This window comes from Poecilia reticulata, linkage group LG7 (genome assembly GCF_000633615.1).
Source record: "Poecilia reticulata strain Guanapo linkage group LG7, Guppy_female_1.0+MT, whole genome shotgun sequence".
In the NCBI taxonomy this organism is placed as follows: Eukaryota; Metazoa; Chordata; class Actinopteri; order Cyprinodontiformes; family Poeciliidae; genus Poecilia; species Poecilia reticulata.
The window spans coordinates 6,757,571-6,774,769 of NC_024337.1; the positions used below are offsets into that span (position 1 = coordinate 6,757,571).

Sequence of the window (17,199 nt, forward strand, 5' to 3'; positions counted from 1 at the left end):
ATAAGAACACCACCAGGAAAAGAGTGGATATTTACAAAAGATATAGAGAAAGACCGTGAAGACTTATCAAGTTACCCAGTAAGAGAGAAAAAGTAAACAAAAGCAGTAACACTTTGCATTAAAAAACAAACTACATGCCACTTGTGCAGCAGGACGGGTCTGCTAGTGAACACACAGCAAAGACCCTCACCCTCCAATGTCATAGACTATGCATGAAGCTGTTGAAGAGGAGAAATCCTTCAGTGACATACTGCTGTATCCTAAGTGCAGAAAAGAGGGTTATTGCAGATCCTTCTTCCCAGCAGCTATTATACTTTATAATATCACTGCTTCCAACAAACTCAATAGGTGTTGATATCCCTGCTGGTATTTGCACAGCTTTCTCTTTTCAAATAACATTTCCACTCTTGTTTGCACATCTCTGCTGTTGCACAGTTTTTGTCACTTCTTGCAAACAGTCTGTTTTCAATTCACAAATAAGCATGTACACTTTTTGTAAAGCTTTGCATATACATTTTTAAATAACATGAGCACTATTAAGGGCTGTAATTTAGCCCTTAAAATACATTGTGTTATTCTTCTGTTTTCATAGATGTTATATCTTTAGTTTTGTGTGAATGTACATGCTTGGATTGCCTGTCCAGCTTGCTGCTGTCACAACAAAAATTTCCCCACTGTGGGACAATAAAGGATATTTCTATTCGATTCTGTCAGTCTGATCTGAGAAATGCGTTAATCAACAGAATGTGATGCAGATACCACGCTGAGGAAGACCCGTGGTGGTGGATTAAGGTGTATGCTGTGAAAAGGCAAAGTGATCTGTAATGGCGGTTTGTGTGTTTATTGAGAAAGTACAATCTGAATATCTGACTGACGTTCGATCACGAAGGATTAGGATGCGTTAACGATCCGCCAAAGAGGAAACATCCTGGGGTCATTCATGGGACAAATTCGATGCATTTTAATGTACTTCTGATCAAACAGCTGATTTAACTTTATCCTGATATATGCAGAGACAACAAAAGGGAGTAGATAATAACTATCATTGTTCCTGGAAAACATTTTGGACACAGAGATGTGTTTAGAAACTAACGAAAGATTAGTAATTTTTAATGAGCCACTGTTGAGTCAACATTATCTCTCAAAAAGCTTTGGGCTTTTGATCACAAAGAAATCATGGATTGAAAGATTACTCGTTATTCGCTCTATACTCCTGAAGCCGTTTATACGTCAGGATAATTCTGCTTTGACCAAATGCAAATCTGCTCATCAAACATTCTTATTAAATATGTCGGCTTTTTGTCTCAGCCTTTATTGAGTGTATTGTGGTTTTGTGGATAAAAATCAGTTTTGTAGATTCAATAATTAGTTTTAAAATGCAAGCCAGCAGTTGTTATATCTTAACCATTCTGAGTCTGCTCAGACAATTGTCTGGCAGTCCTTCTGGTTTGCTAAAAGACTGCAGATGTTTCAACAAAACAAAGCCGTTCTTACTTAATCTCTTTATTATTCAGCACATCTACTTTTGGGTCCTTTACCTTTAAAAATAATTACTGCATTGTAGTGCGACTGAACAGATATGACAATTTCTAACATTTTCTTTTTATCAATTACATGCGAGTCCTACTTTAGGATGACTAAAAGATATGCAGTTTTTCACTCAGAAGCATAGGAATCCGCCTTTCGTTTTTAATTCAGCCTGCTGCTGATAAATTCCTAAAGCATTAAAGATAAAACATGACTGATAACATCCATGAATCAAAAACAGGAAATTAGATATCAGTATATAGTCAGCAGTGTGTTGCTCTTAGAGTTCTAACAGCTTAGAAAAAAAACTAAGTTGATTTAATTTAATGTGTATAGTTTTAAAATATATATTTTTTTTTCAAATCTTGGCCATAATGCCTCAAACAGTAATTGAAAAAAAGCTCATGTTTGCACTGCATTAATTTCATTCGTACAACAGATGAGGCATTTAATTGCCTCGGCTCTCCTGCCGAGTTCTCCTTTTTCAAAGGAAAATATTTCTTTCAAGTCTGATTTAAGTTAAGCAATATCTGTATTGTTGCGTTTATTGCAAATTTAAGAAATAAAAAAACTTAAATCGGTATGGCAGGAACTTTTGGAAACAAAGTGGATAAAAAGAGAATGTTTACTAAAGACGACTGTGGCATATTTTATTTTGGGACAATTTTATAACTGAAGAAGAAAACAGCATCAGTATTTCCATTAACTTACCATCAGCATGACATGATGGTCTTTGTGTGGCGCGAAGAAGGTCGAGTGTTTTGCATTTTCTTTCCATCACCATGTCAATCAAGCCAGTCCCACCTCTTAAATATTGCTTGAAATATCACTAACCATCTTTATTTAAGGTGGGTGAGTGAAGAAAAAACATTTAATAGATGCAGTGCAATGATCAGGGAAAATGAAATATGAATCGATTTCATTTTTAAGAATTTTTGATTAGGCATTTAAAGCTCCTCTATACAAGATACAAAACCATCTAACAGTTTTTTACAAATGTTCATAAATTAATAAACAGTTTCACTCCTTTTTCTTATCGTTGCATCACTTGAGTGCATTATTTATGTGTATTCATTTTATTTTAGCTCAGCGGGAGAGTCTAAATTGCTGTCCCTCCACTGTTAGGTTTGTCATGTACAAAACACAAGGTGTTTAAAATTTTGAGTGTAATTTATGCGCAGTTTACAAGGTGACGAGGCACACACCCCTGCTGCAGCATGTTTGTTTGTTTCAAATGAAAGATTTAAAAACTCGGCTTTGACCTGAAGCTGTGTTTAATAAAACAAAGTAAATCTGAAAGATGTCTTTGTATTGGTCTAGAACTTTTTTTTTCTACTAATATTGGCAAGAAAACCAGGCAGCACTGCCTGTTATGCTTGAGTGAAATCCCTGTTTGCCATTGGATAAGGTAGCTGCCCTGCTGTCTGCTGTCAATTTAACAAGAGATGAATAAGCAGGTATGCAATTAAATAGATCTTTTACACTGTCATGCAAGTTAAATTCCTGTCAGTCATGATGACAGATAGCTAATCAATGAGAGAAACGGCAGAAAAGCATGCTGGCTGTAGCCCCGAACAAATGACCATTTGAGAATAGCGCATCTGAAAGACTAGTCAGCCAGCTTTGGCTGGTTTTTAGGACAGACCATCAGCTCTGGCCACACCTGGGTCTCCTTACACACCATTTATCATGCCTCCCAGAGCCATCAGCGCTGGGCGCCAGAGAGGAATGGGGTCTCCGCTCCTGCAGTAAGCTGAGCAACCCTGCAGGTTATCAAGCAGGCTGATTTGTGGGAAAATATCTCATATCAAAACTGGCTTCAGTATGTCAGGGGTGTTTATCAGAAGAAACATTGGGCCATTTTCTATATACTGGACCTTAAAAAGGCTCAAGGACATATTTAGGAATTTATGACATACTATTAAGCTGTTCAACTCACCATTCTGACTTAGCACATCTTTCTACCAAGCACACAACTCCTCCCTTGTTGCATTCAAAGAGATAAACCCCTTAAAGCCGCCTTTACCCCACAGTTTACGCTAGAATCCCAAAGGTGCATCTGTACGTCATCAGTCACAGCTTGGTCAGTCCAACTTGGAAGCCGTTCAACCTTTTCCTGAACTAAAGAAAAGGGTTGAGATTGATGATTTGTCTTCTTTGTGCTTCTAAAATAATTTATAATTTTTTTAATGTTTTTCCCCTTCGTTTAGCTATGACAAAAGATTTAAATTTACATGATCTGGATTTACTTGGTAGATCAAGCCAAAGTGTTTTAAAGGTAAAGTTTAGAAATGAATAAAATACTGACATTTCAGTATTTCAAGCTCAGGCAAATTTGATGGAAAGCCTGTATAAACATACATTTTCAAGTCTTGCCTCAAATATGTATTTGGATCTAGGTCTGGACTTTGACTGGACCATTCTTATGACATGGATATGCTTATATCTAAACCATTTCACTTTAGATCTGGCTGTATATTTGGGTTTGTTGTCCTATGAAAGGTGATTCTCATCCTTCGTTTCAAGTTTTTTGTAGCCTTTAAAAGAGTTTTTTTTTTTTTTTTTTTTTTTTTACAAAAATCCATCCCTCACTCCTTTAATGTTTCCCTGTTTCTGCTAATAATGAGAATCCTCAGAATTATGCGGCCACCATCATGCCTAAAGATTGGAATGGTATGTTCAGGGTGATGCATAGTGGACGTTCTGAGAAGTTTTGATACATATTTTTGCTGCTGGATAATATTCTACAGACAACTTAACTGATATCTGAAAGCCATCACTTACCCTGGATTTTGCTCAAATTTATCAGATTAAAAGGGGACAAATATACATGCAACAAAAGAAAAAACCTTCTTAGAATTTTATTTACAAAAATGCTAAATACATTTATGTTCCCTCACACTTCATAAAAAAACAGCAACATTGAAAGTTTTAAGAATAGAAGTACGCAAGGCAATGTTTATGTTTATGTATTTATGTATGTGTGGCCATGCATTTTTGGATCTTTAAATTGTTTAACATTCATAACTCAACCAATCACTCAATCTGTGGCTTTGCATTCTTTACTCCCAAACCAATAACCATGCTGATTCGTTAAGGCTTGATGACAGAAACTGAGAAAATGTGACACTTAATAGTTACATCTCACAGCTGGATTAACCAGTAAGAAAAAATAAATTGTGGAAGGAGAGAAAGAAACAGGAGACAACAGAAAAGACATCGATGAAGAGTGAAGACGGATGTGAATATCTGAAAAAGGCAGCAGCAGATGGAAGCAAAAACAAATAAAAGCCCTCAATAGCAATACCCTCACAAAATTTATTCAGACTGTCGGCCAGGCCGCCCCGATGGATATCTAAGCATTGATGTGAATTTACATGCCAGACAAAAACCCCTCTCCCCATCAATAACCCGTTACCCGACCCACTCTTAACCTGCTTTCAGTGATAAGCACAATGAGAACTTGCTGGCATATTAAGCTACAATAAAGCCAGTAGGAAGAGTTTCTTCAACCAGAAAAAGGACACCTTGTTTATGAGGTGGAATATCATTTCAGCAGTTGATTAATGGCAAGGAAGCCATCGTCAGCTGCCATTTTGCCGCAGGGGCGTGCCAGGCCCAAATTGGATGAGTGCAAGGGAAGAGGAGAAGCGTTCAGTTGCCAGATAGAGAGGGACTATCACAGTGAGATATTTTTTGCTTTGGCACCGTTTGCTTTACAAGTTTCCACACCTCTGTCTTCCCCAGTCGTTGAGATTATCCATCACTTCAAAACTATACACTCGAATAAAGAGAGCAGGCAACATTCATTCATAATCCCAAGCTCTAAAGAACCAATATATCCTGAATAATTAATGCCCACGCACATTTTGGATGTAAAAGGATGATTTGGGATGTAATGAACAAGGATGTTTGCTCAAAAGCCAGCAAACACAACTGCTTCTCTCCTGTGTTGCTCTGAGACAGAACAAGGCTTAGTCTCCTTTAGAAGTCAGTGTTGGAGAAATCCACAATGAAACATCTGCCTGGGAGATTAGATGTGCTGTCCATATACACATATAAAGTTATGAAAATGCAATGTTTACAAAAAGAAAATCACAAAGATGTTGGCAGACAAGGCATTTAGGATGAAGTCTTTAGGGTTGTGATATCTTTGAATTTAATTTGAATCCCATCGATATGTGATGCCAACATCAGATATCGATGTGATATTTGTATTGAGTGATACAAATGTATCCAGATGACATTAAATACAAGGAAGCTATCCTTGTACTCAAATCATTTTAGGATAGTTTGATTTAGACCAATGGTACCCAAACTTTTTCTCCTGCGCCCCCCAGTGGTTTCCAAACATTTTCTGACCCCCCTCCCCCCTATGGATTACAAATGGCTGTCTGGTTGAACGACGTGTGGGAGGGGATGGGAGGGGGGAGAGATGATTCTTAGAGACTCCTTGTTCCTGTCCCTGCCTCTGGGGGGGTGGGGGTGATCGACTTTTTTGGGAGCAAAATGAATATACGTAAATGGACATAGACAACAACACCAGTAGCCTACAAGCTACTTGTTAAGCTTAAGGTGCTGTATTGATATTAGCTACCTAGTCATCTTTTAGTTAACTTTACCTGCATCGAGCAACTTTACTCAACTCAGTCGGTTAGTTTGGGGGAAAAACTGTGAAAAGTTCTTTGCTGGTTTGCTGCCGTGATTCTAACACACCTGCGTAGCTCCGTACAGCAGCAGAAGGTCTCCTTCACTGCCGCACCCAGCGCGAGCATCGTAGCATTCATGTTGCGTTTAAAGGTGGCTCGGAAAAACAGGTTACCACATGTTAACAATGGATTAAACAGTTTTAACTGTTGATAAAAGTGACAGAGGACACATATATGGAAAATGTGGAAGCCCCTACTGTATCAAATTGACATAGGAATAACAGAGAGTTGGCCATTATAAGGTAAAAACCCAGCGCATACAGGGTTCATGTTTTTTTTTTTTTTTATCCAGACGGCTTCCCGCGCCCCCCTGGCAATGGCACGGCTCGCCCCACAGTTTGGGAACCTCTGATTTAGACCATCTTGTGAGGTCGAACACTTTTAAAAAAACAAACTTTTTTTTTTAAATAGCACCACCAGACTCAGTCCTGCTTTCACCTAATTTAAACTGATTACATTGCTTTTTGAAATAATGTTAAATGGAGATTTTCTTTTTCAGTTAAAAGTTTAAGGAAACTAATTTGAAGAAATTCAGAGATCATTTGAAGAATAAAATGCATCTTTTTACACACAGCCAGAAAAAAAAAAATCTTTTTTTTATCCTTCCAAACAATTCATGTGTAGCCACTGATTCAACTGGAATAACGTAATATAGTATTTTGGTGTTTTAATGATTAAAAAAAAAACAAAAAAAACATTACACATATGACATTAACTACAAACAAATAAGAAAATCCACAGTGAACATTTGTAGCCCGCTTCCCCTCAACCTCGGCAGCAGAATCTGAATAAAAAAGATAAGTGTTCTCCCAAAACTGCTGTAGATTTTCGCAGCACTCCTTGTGCAGGTCCCAGCAAAACAATTTAGTCAGTTGGATAAACATTTTTCAAAGTTCATATGGAGTAATAAAAGTCCAAGAGTGAGATACAAAACCCTGCAGCTGCCTAGGGAGCGGAGGCGGGGTACGGCCCTGCCTTGCCTTGTGGATTATTACATGTCAGCCCAGATTAGACCCCAAGTTTGCTGGTGTAACGTAAAATATGAGGCTAAACACAAGAGCATTGAGCTTTCCTCATTGAATTTCCTCATAGTCTCTTCTGGGCTGTCTGGACAGGCTCTCCCTGGTCTACCAGTAACAAAACCTGTTTGTAAGTTTTTTCTTGAGAAAGTGGGGAGATGTAGTTAAAAAAAAGTCATCTTCACAAGGAGATAAAGTTAATCATCCCTTTCCCTTCAATTTGACTAGTTTATTATTTTTGTTAAAATATAGGATGTTTAGTCGATCAAAAAAACAACTAAAACGGAATCAAGGTAGAGTTTTTTGCATTTTTTCAAAGTTATATTACTTTTGACTTGACAACTTTGGCCCAAATAAAAATTTCAGACACCACTGATTACATAACAAAATAGTCCTATTTTATGTAGATATTTTATTGTAAAGGTGTCAGTGATTACACCAACATCTGAGTTCTGAATGGGAAGCAAAAGCTTTTCTGTACTTGCCTATGCTGCCCGTTCGTATGTGGAGCCGGCCTCTGACAATGGTGTAAACAGTCATCGCGGTGGATGTTGAACGCAGATGCTGATCTGCGTCAGGCAGTAAAGTATCCTCCTCCACATAGTCTGTGGTCAGGATCTCCAACTCGTGAAGAGCCTGGACGGCGGGCTTCCCCTGACGCAGCAAGTACTGGGGAGGGAAAATTTACAAATTAACAGGAATCGAAGTTGTACCCAGCAAGTGAAAGAAAGAAAATAAAAAAAGACAGAAACAAAGAACTAACTAACAAACCAATGAAAGAAAGAAAAACTTCTCAATCTGGATGATAGAACTAGATAGATGAAGCTGGGGTCTGAACTGCTCTAATAGATCTGTGTGATGAAGAGTTTTCAATATTTCAGTCTGATCCAAACAAATTAATAACAGACTGAGGTCCACAAGAGTGGATCTGTCTGATACATGCATCTTCTACTTTTTGAACGGATTTAAAGGCCAAAAATGTGTTGATCTAATCCACTTCCACAGGGAAATGGAGCAGCATTATGAAGTAACATGTTTATTCATAGACAATTGACCAACAAATAACAGATATTTTGGTACTTTCTATCTTGTTAATAGTCGTAGTGCTTGTAACCGTAAACAAAGAGTTAAAATGAGATGTATTTTTCTGTTTAGTTCTTGCCACTAAACATTCAGCGAATGCTGCATGAATTTATGACACATGATTTACTTTGTATCAATCCAGACAGTAAACACTATTGAAAATTGATGTACTTCTTTGAGTTTCCAATTTGACGAGTTAATGCCCCATACGTTAGTATTACGAGGCTTTATGATATGTTGATATTGTTGGGTTAAAAAAAAAAAGGGTCAACAATATCTGAAGTATATGTAATAAATTTCAAACTGAGGTCAGAGGAAGCCATTTAAAAGGAAAATGTATTATCTAAAACATGTCTGCAGACTGTTTAGGTTGTGACAGATCAAGACAGAAACACTTAAATTACAGGAGATAGTCACGGGAAGTTTATCTATTTGTTTGAGGTTTTAACCTGCCAGTTTCTGAACACTTTGGCCTTAAAATAAGAACCATGTTCTGGAAATCTGAGACCTAAAGTTATGATGTACATAGTCTAAGAACTATGCACAGAAACTAAGAACTATGCACAGAAACTAAAAATAGTGTTTTAGTAATGAAAATATATCAAACCACACTAACTTTTACAATAGGTTGCTAAACTGTTAACTCAAAAGCATTTAGTTTGATTTAACGTAGTAAAATCTCATTTTTATAGTGACTTCTCTCACAAACGTGATGATCAAGAAAAAGAAATTCAACCCTCCTGTTATTTCCCCTTAAGGTAAATCATCTAACAACTGTTACCAGCAAGACAAAGGTTTGTTAAAACTGGATCATAAAAAAATTGATAAATGTGTCTTTAATAACTACATCAGTCTGACATCCAACTTTCAGTCAATTACCTTGAGCTCCATGGCGGTAGAACCAATGAGGAGCAACGAGTCGCTGTCCCAAACATCGATGTGCATGGTATGGAGGGCCAGGTGGCGGAGGAACCAGCGCTTTTCTCTTGGCCTCAAGAAATCGTCATCAACTCTGAACTGAATCTGCAGGCCTGGAGAACCTTGACAAGAAGGCAAAACACCTCATAAAAAGTCTATTTGAAGACCCAGATGAACATTTGTTCTTGTCTAATTGGTAACATACAGTATGTATGTAGGATACACTACCAAATTCTATTCTTTGTAATCAAAATTGCACAGTATTGCTGGGTTTACTGAACATTTTTTGGCTAAGGTGTTGACAAGGATGTGTGAGCCTGGAAGTCTCCCTCACCAACATGGTGCATATCTGATGCATGATCATAAATATTTATATTACCCTTTTCCTCCCACAAGGGTGACATTAAATTTGAGAAAAGAAAAATTAAGAGTCAACTCAGCTGTCAACCTTATGGATACCACTGAGCTGGTAATATAGCTGTTAAGTTAAAACAGCGATTGATGTATTTGAGTGCATTACCATCTCCACCCAACTGGCACACGCCTCACAGAAAATCAAGCGCACCCATCTCTCTCATTCAGGCCTTCAGGAGCTTATAAAGTAACCGGGCACACCTGTGTTCAGTATGTACCCTTCAAACAAAGAACTCAGCTTCAAGCTCCTGCAGAGACACCACTGGTATGAGTTGTATATTAAATCATTGAACTTGCTTTCAGAAGAATGAATCGAACGTGTTGAGGAAAGTTTGTTTGTTCATCAACTTGAAAAAGTAGATTGGAATTTGTAATTAATTTTGTCATTTGTTTGTAGGTTTTCAACCTGCTTGGTGACTCTGTCTACTGTGACCACTTAATATAAAATCATGGTGGTCCTGTATGTGATCTAAAGACAAAAGAGAAGAGAAATAAAAAACATGTCACTGAGATGAGTTGTTCCGGCGTCTCTTTGATGGGAGCAAGCCTTTTCAAGTTTGGGCAGAAGCTGAGGAGGCTTGGGCAGACCAGAAAACTTGACAATAGCTGTCAACCGAGAGCCACCAAGCTTGATAACTGAGAACAGAAAACCTGAGAGCACAGAGCCTTTCCACAATGTCGGCCACCCCTGAAGGTTACGGCAATTCAAGACTGCAAAAGCAGCTTACAATTTCAGAAAAACCTCCAGAGCGATTTTATAATCTGTTTGATTAAGTCGTGTCTTCATCTAAGAAATCTAAACTGAACATTTCAAAGACTCAGAAATAAAAGTTTCCTTTCTGTCTAACAAAGTGTTAAACATCAGGACAGAATCACACTGTGGCCATTCAGAAAGCTAAAGAATAGTTTACTTTGAATGTCTGCAGAGTAAAATCCTGGATGCAAACTGTGAATACCTGAAGCAGAAAAGCAGGAAAAACAAACAAACATGCAATAATGGGCCTGTACAACAGGCTGAGCTGGTACAGCATGCATACTGCCACAACCCCAAACTAACCTGTGTGTTAGTATTATGCACGACTGTATCAAAGGTTTGAGCGAGAGGCTAAGAGGTAACTGGACGATCAGAATTCTTGCCCAGAGCCTCCCTCCAGCCCTGTATCAAAGCCTCGACATTGCCTTTACTCCCTGGGGATAAAAGTACAGTGGAGCCACCGGCTGAATGGAAGTGATGTAATGAGGAACTTTGGTAAGAAGCCCATTCAGTTAAAAAGACCAGAAAGCTTTACAAACTCAAAAGAATATTGTCCATTCTTTATTTTCCCTCTTACTGTCATGTTTGTACTCCTCACAGCCACTTATTCAGAAAAGAGCTCCACAGGGGCTTTGCTTGGTCATCTCAGAACAGCAGCTTTCCACTAACCTAATCTAACAATCAAAACTTAAAAATGTCTCATACTACTCAGCTGAGTGTCTTGTGATTTCTGTAAATCAAATGTAAAATTCTTTCTGCTGCCGTCCACAAATTTCAATGCAGCAGATTGAAATGATTATGATTCGAGGTGCACAGACAAACTGTCGGGTGTCGGACGATTTTTGGTGAATGCAGCAAACTTGAGAGATACTCATTTACTTTGAAAAGAGCACTCTTCTGTGTTGAAGTTGATACTGAGGGGAAAAAACAAAGTAGTTTTATTTAGTATCAATGAGGTGCTTATATATGAATTAGTGGACTAAAGTTTGAGAGACCTGCTCCAGGGAATTCACAATCCTGCTCATCACTGATAGTATGCTAATATAAACTTTAAATCATCTCGTCTTAGCTTAATATTAGCAAAATCCTACTCAAGACCAACTTCTCTCCCTAACACAGGATGGGCAATTGTAACTCTATGATGACAATGAGACTTAAAGTGAGCTTAATAAAGTCAGAGCTTTCATGCTTGAAACTTGTGTTGCACAAGACTCTGTATACAAAATATAAGTGTCAGGGTAGCAAAGGTGCCTATAGGGAAATAAATGCAGCTTCTTTCCTGGGTGATAGAGAATCAAAATTCTAACCATTTTCATTTTCAATGACGGGCATGTAAAAAAAAAACACACATTTGATAGAATTTACTCTTTACAAGGTTCTAGAGTGAATTTCTTATATTTACCTATAGCACATAGAGTATGCATTTAAGGTAGTAGGCAAGAAGGTTCTATTTCTCAACCACAAAATTACAAAAAGAACAGAAAGCGTTTCTCTCCAGAGCCCTCAGAAAGCTCTCTGCGAGGACCCTCCTGCATGCGTTTCTGCAGAGCGATGTCTCCCTTGTTAGAGAGCACATTTAGTGGGTTACGGTTCAGCTGTGAGCCTCGAAATGTCTTCACTCCTACAGAGGGGACTAATAATAACAACCCATGAGGAAGAGGAACAGAAGGGCTTCCTCTGCAGAGTTTGCCACACTGAAACCAACTGCTTAGTATTAAAGTGCAAGAAAGGATGGCTCAGCGAGTCTTCAAGGAAGTAGTGATTATTTTCAATCTAGATGCACCACTGAACAAAACAATGCAAATTTAAATTGATAACATATTCTGGAGCTAAAGTTAAAATTGTACAGACAGTTTCTTTACCTTTTTAGATAGTATCACTTATCAGAAAAAAGAATGTCAATATTATGTTCTACGTGAACATGACTGTGCAATCTTATTCACATGTAACATTGGGTTTTTAGCTGCAATAACAAAAGTTAGTTATGTTCTGTCCCCTTCTTATTAGAAAGAAACTAATACGACTTGATTTAGATCGTTTTGAGATAACTGTTGAATTAAGGTTGTGATGATCAAAACATTGGGTTTAGATGCAGCTAAATACAACTGGTAATAACCCAACAGTACACAAGAGCTATCTTGTTTTTTTTTTGTTTTTTTTTTTTACAAAATAAGTTTGCTTAGAGGATTATGAATTTTTTACAAGGTAGACAATATTACATAAAATATTGCTCCTTGAGACCATTTCCTTTCTTCACTCCTCCAATCCACCTTTTTCTCACCAAAACCACCTGGCACCTCTCTCTCTCTCCACTTGGAGTAATAATTCTCCCAGCACGCTCTTGGTTTGTGTGCTGTAAACGAGTAGCAATAAGATCGCGGAGGGAGAGCGTGAGAGTGAGACAGGATGAGCTGTGTCTCTGCTCAGAAGCAGGAAGAGCTGACAGATCTGGCCCAAGGGGTTGTAAAGCGCTGCATGTGTGCAGCAAGGTCTGCCGACAAGGAGCGGCACCCAGCAGACGTCCCCCTAACCTGGATGGCCTGTTTGGTGTTTGCACAGCACGCTCGCCTGGGTTGAAAATCCTGCTGGGGATCAACAAGCCTAACAAGACGGTGAAGCCTCCAGGCTAAGAAAATAGTGTGGATGCAGAGTGTGTATTTAGAGTTCTTGAGACTGATGCAAACCCCAGCATAAAGCAAGGCCCAGGCTAAACCTAGAAACATACAAGAGGCAAGGAAAAGTATACACTGCTTTAACGAGAGGTACTTTTTTAGAGTCTTATTGCTTTGGACCGATATGCTTTAGGATTTTATTTGTAAAAATATGAAAATATTTGAAAATTGCACTCAAAATGGCTTGGATAAAAGATAAAAACCTTGAAAGGGGTTATTTTGAATTCTTAAGAGCAACTTTTTATTGATTTTTCTTTTGTTTTAGCAAATTAATTTAACATGTCACTAAAAGGAATCTGTAACTTCTGAACCAGAAACCCCGACAGCATATACCTCAGAAACTAATAGTTTTTCACATTCAAACCACACATTTTGATGTATTTTATTGAAGTTTTGTGCAATAGATCGACACAAAGCAGTAGCTACGATTAAGAGAGTTTAGAAACAACTCCTAATACATTTCTGAGCCTTTCTACAGTTTTTAAGATGGATTTTGGTCTGGATTTTAACTGGACCTTTCTTTCACATGAATATTCTTAGATTTAAATTATTATGCTGCAGTTACCCAGTTTCAGGATTCTTGTCCTGTTGTAAAGTCTCCCATCTTTTGCAGCCTCTTACAACTTTTCTTGCAGGTTTGTCCTGCATCAAGTGATTTCTTAAGACTTTGTTTTCAGAATCACTTAGTTTATTCAGTAATTCATGCAAAAAAAGGTCCAACCAAATGGTGTTTATTGAAATGAACACTCTTTCTAGAAGTCTGACATTTTAGCTTAAATAAAATTTTTATTGAATTTATTTAAGATTCAAATTTTCTGAAATTCTGGCTTTTGGGCATTAAATAAAAAAGGTTTCTTATGAATATTTCACTATGTAGAACTAATCTACATAAGATACGAGCTTTATTTTCTGAAATGAGTAACAAAAAAAGTATTTTTACAATATTCTTAAGTTTTGAGATTTATACGTTATGTTTGCCATCTCCAAAGGTCAGGAAAATAGAAATGAACAAGTTATTGAATGAAAGAAAAGCAGAAGTCTTCCAAAAAAAAAAAAAACCCAATTAGGCAGAGATGAAATTTTTCAATATGTCAATAACCCTGATGAACACACAACTAAATCAACATCCAAGAGGTTTATGAGAACACACCTTGAAAGCATCTAGCTTAAGCCCATATAGCTCCACATTAACTCTTCAATGTGAAGAATATGAAGCAGGTTTGCTTATACAGCGTCCAAAAATTCTAAGGCAAGATCTACAAAATGTATAGAAGAATAACACAGGAGCCTTTTTGTTGTAATTCCTGCTGAAGAAGCTAAAGTATTGACTTAGTGGAGTGAATACCAAACAACAAATCAAGTTTTCAGTTTCTTGCAACCAAATAAATATCCATTTTAAGTAACTGTTGTGACAAAGCTAAACCAGAAAAATAGAACGAACGCTAAAACGTCCATCCATCCATCCATTTTCTTGACACCCTTGTCCCTTAGTGGGGTCTTTAGCTGGAGCCCATCTCCAGCTAACGTTTCGTGCGAGAGGCGGGGTTCACCCTGGACAGGTCGCAGGGCAACACAGAGACACACAGGCCACACAACCATGCACACACACACTCACACCTAGGGGCAATTTGGAGAAGCCAATTAACCTGACAGTCATGTTTTTGGACTGTGGGAGGAAACCGGAGTACCCGGAGAAAACCCACGCATGCACACGGAGAACATGCAAACTCCATGCAGAAAGACCGGGAATCGAACCCAGAACCTTCTTGCTGCAAGGCAACAGCTCTACCAACTGCGCCACTGTGCAGCACCGCTAAAACGTCAGGACATAAAAACTGGTCTGTCTCACCAAAATGTACTTGCAACTAAAGATTTATCACATTTTCACTTTTACAAAGGTGAGGCAGTTTTAAGCTCAAGTAGAAATCAGAATCATAAAAGCAACCATTCTGATTTTACTGCATTTTAGATGGTACCAGTTATTATTGATGTCTAAGTTACCCTTTGACCAAAAAAACCTTGTTTTTCCAACAATAAGCACATGACAAACTTATCTATTACCAAACAGATCATCTAATGTTTGGTTTCAATTAGTAAAAATGTGTTCTTTTTAATGAATATTTACACACATCTCACAGTTTTACAAATCCTAAGAGAAAAAACAAATACTGTTGTGGATTTTCATTTAGGCCGAGACACGAATCTGTTCATGTGCTATATTCACAACACATGTAAACACAAGGCCAGCTGCTTAAATATATTACCTCTTTAGTTGGTACATTGTCTGTGGCTCAAACTGGCTTTGTTTCAATCTTAATTCCGCACAAGGGAAAAAAAGAAAGAAGCAAAAAGCTCCAAACACGCCTTCAAGATCAGACAAAATCAGATATGTGGGACATACTAAGGAATCCTTTTATTTCTACCTCTGAAATAAAACCTTTTACACATCAGTCTATCTGGGTAGAGTTCATAATACATTACTGTAACAACATTTAATTTCCAGTTGTTGCAAATGATTTATTTAACACTGTGTCCCTTGGTCTAAATGAATCCAAAATAAAAAGCATGTACACTATGAGAAGTTAAAAAGCATCAATGGTTTAAATGTTCAACTTGATAATTATGAAGCCTATATGGTCAATGTTTGTATCTACCAACAAGACTTATATTGTTTTAGCCAAGCAAACACCCTAATGACATTGCTACTCAACAGTGGCTACAAACTCTTTAACCCACTTAGACTTTAAACAACACAGTAAAAACTGAGGGAAGCAGAAGCGATACGCTGCAAAAAAGTCGCCATTTAAGTGTCTCATATCATCAAACCAAATTTTATTTCACAAAACTTAACCGTTAACCAAACTAAAAACAAAATGCCATTTTTAAATTATTTCATTAATAAAGATAAAAAGCTGTCCAAACCAAACCCGGCCAGTAGTAGTTGCCACCTAAAGCTAAATATTTGCAGCAGCACGGCCCATCAAACTTTTATGAGAACTGCCAATGAGTGTTTTACATCACTGTGGAGTAATTCTGGCCCTCTGCTCTTTGCAGAATATTTAAAATTCAGCCACATTGCAGGGCTTGAGGATGAACAACCTCTTTATGGTCATTTCATAGCATCTCAATTGGATTTAAATTAAGACTTCGATTAGACCACTACAAAATGATGTTTGTTTTTTTGCAGCTATTCAGGGGTTTAGATTTGCCAGTGTGCTTTGCCTATTTGACTTACTGCCTAATAGCCCTGTTGTGCTTTAAGCTTAACAAGCACATCAGTGTTCAACTGTTAGTATGATGCTTGTTTTATGAGATGCTGTGCTACATTTACACCAGATGTGAAGATATGGTCAAATTTTTTGTCATTCCATATTTTCACAACAGCTTAGGGAGACTTATTAAATGTAAGACAGGCCTTTGAATTCATAAGTAAACTTGGCATTGATTCACTCTTTGCTCATTCTGTTTCTTGTTGTTCAATTATGAACAATAACATTAACTACGCTGAAACCTGCAATACCTTTATGTCCCTTGTGGCCTGAGTGAGTCAATGTGCTCTTGGAATAATTTTGATTGGTTGTCAACTAATTTGATTCTCATCCCTTCATAAATTTCCTGAAGTCGGAGCATCTTGTTTTGCCTTTGAGATCTTTCAACCTCCTTCATGTTGTCTGGTTTCCTTTTTAAGTACTTTCTTGATTCAACAAGTTTGAAAGTATTGAGAAATTAAATTCAGGTCTCCAAAGAAATGTGGCTCATCATTTTTCATTCATGACATAACAAAGGAAGTGAATACTTTTTTACAAATTGGTTACATTGGCTTGGATAGTTTTTATTTCTCAAAATAAATGAAATCGTCTTTTCAAAGCTGCTTTTTGCTTTAACTTTGACTGACAGCATCATATGACAGGACATGATTCGAGGGTTCATTCTATGCTCCAGAATGTAAGAGCTACTTTAAAGACAAGAGGGCCAAGGATGCAAAATGCTGTGGCTGATGTCTCAACTCTAATCTCTAATCTGAATCCGTGAAGGAGTCAGAAACATCTCAACAACTTGCTGCCTTGTTTGAAATCCTTGTATTCAGACAGTCGGAGACAGTT

The 17,199-nt window shown here is 37.6% G+C and overlaps 1 protein-coding gene and 1 long non-coding RNA gene across 7 annotated transcripts in view; one reads left to right on the forward strand and one right to left on the reverse strand.

The window, feature by feature from the left end:
* nphp4 (nephronophthisis 4) overlaps positions 1-17,199 on the reverse strand; it is a 178,852-nt gene that overhangs the window by 43,337 nt on the left and 118,316 nt on the right. For all 6 annotated transcript variants that reach the window (XM_017305947.1, XM_008413093.2, XM_008413092.2 and 3 more), the window contains 2 exons: positions 9,218-9,378; positions 7,741-7,924 (listed from right to left, as the gene is read on the reverse strand). In XM_017305947.1, coding sequence (XP_017161436.1) covers positions 7,741-7,924; positions 9,218-9,378 — 345 coding nt within the window. The remainder of the gene's footprint in view (positions 1-7,740; positions 7,925-9,217; positions 9,379-17,199) is intronic.
* LOC103467042 (uncharacterized) lies at positions 9,739-10,180 on the forward strand. Its single transcript, XR_534024.2, has 2 exons — positions 9,739-9,935; positions 10,068-10,180. It is a non-coding gene; the product is annotated as an uncharacterized LOC103467042 (long non-coding RNA).